The sequence below is a fragment of the Centruroides sculpturatus genome, unplaced genomic scaffold (assembly GCF_000671375.1).
Source record: "Centruroides sculpturatus isolate CEXI.00-Female unplaced genomic scaffold, Cexi_2.0 scaffold1716, whole genome shotgun sequence".
Classification (NCBI taxonomy): domain Eukaryota; kingdom Metazoa; phylum Arthropoda; class Arachnida; order Scorpiones; family Buthidae; genus Centruroides; species Centruroides sculpturatus.
Window position 1 is genome coordinate 1 of NW_019385870.1, and position 9,704 is coordinate 9,704.

The 9,704-nt window shown below is 29.6% G+C and overlaps 1 protein-coding gene across 1 annotated transcript in view; it reads right to left on the minus strand.

Annotated features, from left to right (window-relative positions):
* Window positions 1-4,645: 4,645 nt before the first annotated feature.
* LOC111642650 (zinc finger protein 76-like) overlaps window positions 4,646-9,704 on the minus strand; it is a gene marked incomplete at its 3' end in the record, with an annotated part of 21,803 nt that continues 16,744 nt past the window's right edge. Inside the window, exons 8-10 of the mRNA XM_023389019.1 lie at window positions 9,211-9,390; window positions 4,834-5,076; window positions 4,646-4,758 (exon numbers count right to left, since the gene is read on the minus strand). Coding sequence (XP_023244787.1) covers window positions 4,646-4,758; window positions 4,834-5,076; window positions 9,211-9,390 — 536 coding nt within the window. The remainder of the gene's footprint in view (window positions 4,759-4,833; window positions 5,077-9,210; window positions 9,391-9,704) is intronic.

Sequence of the window (9,704 nt, forward strand, 5' to 3'; positions counted from 1 at the left end):
ATTAAGATTTAAAAAAAAAAAAAAAAAATTCACTCACAATAAAAATTTACCACTAAAATACTCAACATGAATAATTGAGAAGCTGCTTATCTATAGCAAATAATAATATGTTTTTAATCAAACAACTTTTCATTCAAGAAGTGGGCTAAGGAGTGATTACCTGTATACTATTGAAGGCAATTTGGTATAATTCATTATCTTATGAGAGATTGCAACTTTGTGTGTAAGATGCAGGGTGATTTACTGAGCTTTTTTTGAACAAAAGCTGTGTCTTATATGCCATAAAATATGGTAATAAGTAAAAGTACAGACAAATAATAAATTAATACAGTTGTCCCTCGATAATCCGAGAGGTATGGGACCAAAAGTGTGTCGGATTACTGAAAATAATTACATATTTCGCATTGTTTTGCTAGCAGTAACTTACAATATTCTCTACTCCAACTGTTTGAACAGAACTGCTCACATAAAACACACGAAATGTGTGTCATTGAGTAAGAATTGGATGGGGAGATTCACATCGCGACATGCTTCTGTGCAAGCAGACACGTAACGGGGACGGGTACCTTGACGGGAGGTGCGTCAAACTACTGAGCATGTCGGATTAAAAAACGTCGGACTATCGAGGGACAACTGTAATTTTATATATTCTATCATAGCTAAGAATCCAGCAAATCCATTTTAATGAAATAAATTACTGTGTTTTCTTGATTCTAATGCACCATCAAATTTAATGTGCATGTAATTTGATACACCAAAAAAATGTAGTGTGCACCTTGTATCACTGAACATATAGCAATGGAAAGTTGAAACATAGTTTATTGAAACAGTAATAAATGCCAAAATGTTTTGTAATACATAATAGTGTGAAACATTTAACCTAAAAAAAATGAAATATCTTCAAAATGAAGCATTGCAGAGGAAAATGTTTAAAATAAAATGTGTTTGTTTTTAGGGCAGCAGGTTTCTTTATTTTGAACACATTTTCAAGGTCATATGTCAAGGGCAACTTGTTATTTTTAAATTAAATCTATATTTTTTTTGTAGCAGCAGCTAAATTTGCATGGAAAACAAATAACTGTTGCCTAAAAGTTTTTTCTGTTTATTGCTTATTTTTGATAACAATTACACAATCTCAACTTATTAATTGGTATACAGTATTATAAATAATTCTTGTAGCCTATTACTTCTTATAAAATCCATACATACTTTTAATATTACATTTATTTGTATTTTGTTTGTCTTTACGTACATTACATTTAAATATAAATATCATCATTTTATGTATAGTATGTTCTGTTTGAAATTTCAATTAACACATTTGATTCATGCACAATAACCAGATGAAAGTGTCTGATATTGACCGAAAAATTTCTTCTTTCAATAAACATACCTGTTGGAATAAGTACAGACGGTGTCTGCGGGTTTCACTGATTAACTTCCACTTTCTTTGGATAACAACATTTGCAAAAATTCTGACATCAAAGGTATAAAAATTATATAACTCTTACCATGTGATAAAACCTGGGCCAATCACTAAATACTCAATGAGTGCAATCACAATTACTACCACCATAGAAATTTTATCCAGGACTCATCTTAAACCAAAGTTACAGTGTGTTTATTTTAAAATATAAAAAGCATCATATGACTTTTTATAGATTTTACTGCCCAACCCTACAAAATATCCATAGTATGTTGAGAAAAAATGGCAATATTTAATAAAATAAAAGTTACTTTTTTTATTCACAGACATAAATCACATGGATGCAGAAAGCATATGTCAGTATTAGAAAACTATAATTTTAGAAGACAGACTTTGTAATCCTCCACATTTCAGATACTACTTCTAACAATTCTACCTTTATTTTTATTGCAAAAGATTTTCTGAATAGCAATAACTTCACTTGTTTCAAAAAATATTAATAATCCAAAATATCAGATTCAAATGTCAGTTCTACTAAAATTGGTTTAATTGATAAAAAAAATTCTAACAATACAACAAAAAATAAGTGTATTGAGATGCTTAAGTTCATTCACCCATAGAAGAAATGAAAATGATTCCAACATAATTATTTAATAAGAACATTTAAATAAAAAAAACTCATAAAAAAATTAGATTGTATATATATATAGCCAAGTAATATGAAAAATAGAGACATTTGAAGCTTGCAATGCCATAATGTTGTAAATGCCAAAAAAGAAACTTCAGGAAAGGTAAAAAACATTTTCCCTAATGAATGAATTCATTTCAATTTTACAATAAAATGGTAAAAAGCTCAATGGGTTACAAATTCTCTGGAATATCAAAATGATGTAAATATAAGCAACAACATTTTATGTGCCAAAAGTCATGTGACTTGCACTCTGATACTTTAAACGTTATATTTTCACATAAATTTATCTTCAAAATACAACCACTTACACTGCCAATATTGCCACAATATTCTTTTGTGGCAGAAAACATTGTATTTAGAATTCAATTCTTCAATAAAACATATTTAGAAAAATGGCATTTACAACGTTATGACATTGCACATTTCATTTATTGAAGAAGATACAAAAAACATTATACATAGGTCAATGAAACCTCAGTCCACTTCAAAGTAGGCACCTTGCAGTAAGGTTCCCTCACAAAGTTCTCCCATCTTTTCTACTGTTCAGAACACACTACAAAATCCTTTGTTAGAATCACCATAAACTATTTCATCATATTTTCCTGGATCTCATTGACTGTTGGAAATCTCTTCCTTTTCAAGAGTCATTTCAGTTTTGGGAAAAGCCAGAAGTCACAGGGCCCAAAATCTGGGCTATATGAGGGCTGGTCATTTGAGTGATTTGATGCATGGGCAGGCATGTTGTTATGATGAAGCTGCCCATAGATGTGGTTTTTGTTGTATTGCATCTCTCAACCAATGAAGAACTTTGAGATAATATGCCTTATTAATTAATTGTTTGATCTGGAAGAGGGTACTTGTGATGGACAACACCTTCCCAATCAAAAACCAAACACAGTTATGATCTGGAAAAGAAGTTGCAGCAAGACTATATTGTCTTGCTGCAACTTCTTTTCCAGATCATAACTGTAGATGCATCTCTGATTATAATCTTATTGAGGAAATACGGTTCATTGTTAGCAATTTGAAGCAAGCCATTAGCAACTGCAGTAAAATGTTCCTTCTGCTACCAGAGCAGAAGGAACATTTTGCTGCAGTTTCATTTCAGAAGAAATATCTGCAGTTTCATTGCTCTACTTGTTCAGTCATTTCGAATGCAATGATCACACAGTACAAATGCTCATTCAACAAAAACTGAAATAAACGAATGTTGTGCCAAGTGTTGGTTATTACACTAAATTGCAGTTTTAAAAAATAAAACTAGCACTCCCACTGACTAGTACAGTGAAGTAATCATTGTTCACACATGCATATTCTAGTCCACTCTCCTTGGTTGCCAGGTTACATCAATGTCATACAAACTGTTTTCATTATATTAACAATGGGTTGATTTTTTCTGGACAGACCTTGTATATACATCACATATGAAATGATTATATAGAAACAGTGGATTAGAGAATGCCCTAAAAATGATTAAAATTATTTTAAAAAAAAGATAAATTCAGGAATCAAAAGCAAATTTTATTCAGAAATGTTTTCCTTCTCTGAGTATGAAAATACTTCTGAACAAAATTTGTTTTTTGTTCCTGAATTTAGCATTTTTTAATAATTCTGACAATGATATCAAGTACAAATGCTTTTTCTGTTAAAAATGCTTAATTATTTTTTGTTAAATTTAATGTATGATTTATTGATTAAAATGTAACTTTCAATAATTTATGTAAGAACTTCATTACATATGAATGCATTCAAGATGCTATTTGAATGCAGTTGAAAAAGGTATGTTCTATCATAAAATTTGTCTATCATAAGATACTAATCACAATTATAAAATCTTAAGTTGTCTTAAAATTGCATCATAATAGATGGAAGTTAAGACATTCTTTAAAAGCATATGATTTTAATTTATTGATTTTAAATAAAACCAAAAATTTTTCCAACTTCCATGTGTTAACATATTCAGACTGGTATACCATTTTGGATGATCCAGTTTCAGCTAATCAAGAAGTTTCCACTGTATTTTAAAAAATATATTTTTCGTGCAAAACTAAAATCAAAGCAAGTTTTGAAAGTTAGGAAAAGCACTCAAAAATTTCAGTCTGAACAGATCACTAATATAATTGATTTTAGTTTCAGTTGAAGAAAATTTTAAGATCATTTTTAATCATTTCCAAATAAATTATCAAGAATATTAGTAGTTACTTGGAAAATTAAAAATTATTATATTATTAAACATTACATAAAAACATATTTAATAGATTTTACTTTATCATTTTAAGTTATACAATTTATTGCAAAATTGTCTCAAAGCATAAACAAAGCATAGGTAAAAACACACATTAAATACCTAGTTTAAGTATTCAATAAACTAATGTGCGTGTTAATTACAATGCATAATAACTGAAATAATTAAATAACATTTCTTTTTATCTACAACTTAAAATTAATAAGCTATTTAGCTCAAAAAAAATAAACACACAGATTTTGCATGAACAAATTTTATAAAGCAAATAATTTCAATTTTCTACCTGTCTGGCATTCTGTCGATGAATCACAAGATTTGTTGTGTTGTCTTGATTTTCTGATTCTAAATGGAAATGTATCCTTGCTTCTTTGTTAGATGAATCCATGTCAGGATCATCTTACAGTAGAAACAAAATATGTATTAAATTTAAAACATTAAATTTTATGAACAAATATGTTTAAATTTACTTACCTAAATTACTCTCTTCTGTAAGAGAAACCGATGAATCTAATAAAGATCCATCAGTTGCATCAATTATTCCATGAGCAGTACGTTTATGCATGGCAAGTGTTGAAGTCTGTCTGTAAGTCTTACCACATTCATCACATCTATATGGTTTTGAATGTGTGTGAACAACATGATGTTTATAGAGACTAGAATATTCTGTAAACTTTTTCCCACATCCTTGAACTGTACACATGTATGGCTTCTCTCCTAAATAACAACACATCAATTTTTAATTATAAATAAAAAATTATAAAAATTTACATTAAATTTCTTCCTGTGTAATTTAAAGTTCATATTTTCTGTTTACCATTTAAATGAAAGCAAATTCTTTACTGATTAGCTATGAAATATAGTATATCAAAAAATGTTTCTCACCCTTGCAACTTAAGTGAAAATTTCTGAACATCTTTTATGTAAATCAACTAATTTACACAATGAAACCAAAAATATAGAGTAAAAAACAATAAGTAATCACTATATTACATAACTTTTTTAATCTCCATAGATTTTAAATTTGCAACTACATCAAAAAAGATTCATAAAAAATGGAAGAATTAATATAAAAAATTGTATAAATACTGCATAAGAAACATTTATAAAAATTTTAGAAAATTATACAAAGGAGTCCAATTCTAGCTTTAAGATTTTGAATTAACCAAAAATTACTTTATGCAGATGGATGGAAAGAGGTTATCACAAATAACAAAAGAAAAAATTATTGACAAAAACAATATTCACTTCACACTGGGAATGTTATAATGGAAGAGAAATCACACCTAGCCAATATTAAAAAACATGTATTTGTTGAAAATTATAAGTACTTTCAAAAATATACAGCCTTCCACATCACGCAAAAATCAAGCACAAATTTAAACATAAGAATAGAACATAACTGTAATGTTTCTTTTTTAAATTCAGTTAAGACACAAGGTTAGAATATTAAATATTCAACAGAAAGTAGAACAGTCTAATAAAAATGCAATGTATGTGAAATTATCAATGAAAATATAACTCCAAGTGTAAAGATTTGTAGAACATGTGCAAAGTGAATTGCTTAAATAATTCTATCCGTAAATGAGGAATATCAATGGTAGGACTATTACAGGATGAAACTGACATGATATAAAGATTTTCCCATAAGAATATGTTCTTTTATCATAGCACTGTCTCAATAATCTAGTATTAGCCCAAAGGGAACACAAGTTAAACAATAAATTTCATTGGTTAGCTAATTCCACCTGGTATTAGTGAGGCATAGAGTGCAAGCAGAAGTTCTGTATTACAACTTTATATAAGTAATGGTGTCAGATGGAATTCATCGTGTCTTATCTCAAAGACCAAAGTTTATTCCTACTCCAAAGAGGGATTTTTCTCAAATAATTCCACCCTTTATGGTTGCCATAAAGTCTGTAGTCTGTTCAATGTGCAGAGTTGCAGCTATCCCTTTTTTTAAAATCTCTTCACAGTGGAATTTCAAGTTGTGTTGCCACCATATCCTTAGAGTAGCTGCTGTGTTAAACTATTTCTTGCCAGTAATTGTTTAAAGTTATTAGTTTTGGATAAGAACAAGAAGTTTGTTATTTGTAGGAATGATGATTTTCTGACTAGAGCCAATGAGTTTCTGGAACATTCTGGTCCTGTAGTGTTACAGGAAAACCCAACAGTGACTGTTGTATGAATGTCTTAGAGGGTGCTCGCACTTCTAGGAGTGGTAGCCTCTTTTTATCAGGTCCTCTTAATATTCCATCAAATGTCGCATGCTATAGACTGTTTTCTGAGGCCAACATACATAAGCCAAAATGGCCACTACACCCACTAATTAACAAGTGCTCCCTTCCAACATATTTCTTAGAGAAGGCTTTTGCAAAGCATAATACTTCTTTATTGCTTATATCTAATTTGGTAACTAGCTCCACACTTAATACCAAAACAGGCATCACTAAGGATCTTTCCTCCATGCCCACAAGCATGTATCGATTTTATAACATTGATGTGGTATCTTTATACCTGTAGGTACCACATTTTGATGCAGTAAAGCTTGCATATGCATTGTTCCTTAGGACTGATCACTTCATACCCCAGGTATTGAGGGAAGTGCTTTTTCTTATTACTGAGACAAACTATTTTCAATTTAACATCACTATTTACAAGCAAATGTTATGGTGTAGCAATGGACTCTCCCTTCTTTGTGGTTATTGCAGAACTTATCATGCAAAACATTGAGTTTAGAGTTTTTAGTTCTCCGTTGGCTATTCACTACCTGCTCTTATATCTGCATTATGTAAATAATATTTTGCTTGCTTGGGATGGCACTGAGAAAAAGTTGTATGTCTTTATAGACATGTTATCTTCTATCTATCCAACAATTAATTTTTCTGTTGAGCAAGAACAAGTTGAGGAGATACCCTTTTTAGACTTACTCATACAAAGAGTACCTGCTGTTTGGGTAGCAGAACATCAAGATATTGCCAATAATAAGCTCACAATTGAGCATTCAAAAAGAATATTAGAGCATAGCTATGTGTCCTTTTTGGCTAATACTAGATTACTGAGATAGTGCTATGACAAATGAATATTATTCTTATGGGAAAATCTTTATATTGTGTCAATTTCACCCTGTAATACTCCTACCATTAATATTCCTCATTTATGGATAGAATTATTTAAGCAATTCACTTTGTAGATGGTTCTAAAGATTTTTACACTTGGGAGTTATGTTTTCATTGATAATTTCACATACATTTCATCTTTATTAAACTGTTCTAATTTTTATTGAATATTTAATATTCCAACCTCATGTCTTAACTGAATTAAAAAAATACACAATACATTTATGTTCTATTCTTATGTTTAAAGTTTGGTTTGATTTTTGCCTGACGATGAAGGCTGTATATCTTCAAAAGTACTCGCAACTTTTAACAAATGCATGATTTTTTAATATTGGTTAGGTTTGACAAAAAAATTATTCAACTAAGGTTAAAAAAAAATCCTCCATTAACTAATGCTTGTGTGGACACTATCAGAAGTACTGTTAAAAAGTTGAAAACATATAGAACTGTGACAATTTGCCTAAACATGGACAGCAAAGAAAAACTTTGGTTTGTGAAGGCAGAAAATGCTAAAAGATTAAAAAAATAAATTCCTTTTTATCAGCTCCAAAGTTATACAATATTTTACAAACAGACTGACAAGTACATGTATGTGACCAAACAATCAGAAACTAATTGCATAGTTTTGATCTAGCGAGTTATCATTCTAGAAAAAGCTATTGCTTTTAAAGGTGCATATGAATAAATGCCTAGCATGGGCAAAGAAATATCAAAACCTCACTATGAATGACTGGAAACAAGTTGTGGTCAGAAGAAGCCTCAAATAAAAGAAAAAAATGTCAAAACTGTTAAACATGAAGGGAATAGCAAAATGATTTGGGGCTGTATGTTTTGGAGAGGTGTAGAAAATCCTGAATTTATCAACAGGCTAATGAACAAAGAAGTCTACCATGGGATCCTGGAGAAGCATATTTCTCCACCAGTTCATAAACTGCATCTTGAAAAGAAATACAGTATATTTTTCAATTAGAGATCCAAGCACACAGCTAAGATTATTACATCCTGGTTCCAAAGAAAGATCAAAACTATAATGGCCTCCACATTCTCCAGATTTAAACCCAGCTGAATATTTGTGGTCAATATTAGAGACAAAAATTGCAAAACATCATCCTTCAAATCTTGTACAATTCAAAGCGGTTAAGAAATAATGATCCAAAGTTGATAACGATGTAACTGTATGATTAATGTAATCCATGTTAAGAAAAGTTGGTGCAATCTTTAAGGTCAAGTGGAGTTTACATAAAACATTAATCTGTAGCACTTTGTTTCAAATTCCAAAACAAGAGAAAAACATTAGGGTGTGATTCTTTTTTGAGATAATAATTTTGTACCTGTTAATAAAAAGCCTATCCCAATTTAAATCAAAGCATTAGAAAACTGATGATGAAATTTATTACTATTTTTTAATCTTTCAGTTGTGAGTGTAAATGTTTAAAGTATTGTTTTCAATTAAAAGTTATTCAATGTTTTTCATAAACACATTGCAATAGTGAAAAACGTTTTTTGATATACAATACATTATATTGATAGATTATGTAACTTTCATTTTATATAGAAAAGTACAGAAAATTTTAATTTGCAAACTGAGTATAGATTATGAAATCAGAAATATATCATCATAATTAAAAAACTAGTTTCTTCAATTTCATATTTAATGAACAGATAATATATTTTTCAAATTCATTAAATATAGTAAATAATATTAAAATTTAAAAAATTTCCATTCAAATACCAGTGTGTATCCTGATGTGATTTTTATAATTGGTTGCACTTGCAAATGCTCTTCCACACCCTTCTTCCTTGCATACATAGGGTCTTTCTCCTGTGTGAGTTCTGATGTGAACTTTACGAATATTTGAAGTAGTGAATGCTCTATCACACCCTTCAAATGGACATTTGAATGGTCTTTCACCTATAACAATCATGCATACACCAATATTAGAGCTAATTATTTATTTTCTGTAATTCAAGACTTAAATAAATATACAGTAGAGTGTCGTTTATCCGAATCAATTGGGGACTGGGGTTGTTCGGAAAATCTATATTTCGGATAACCGATTATGTACGAAAAATATATTAACCTATCACATGTTAAAATTTTTCTCCGTTGCGTGTCGCTTTGCATTGAATTTTCGTCGATGTTAAGCCTAACGAAGACTATTGTATCGTTAAAAATTATTTTTTTATTTTGTACAAACAAAATAAATATATTGAAAAATATAAAAA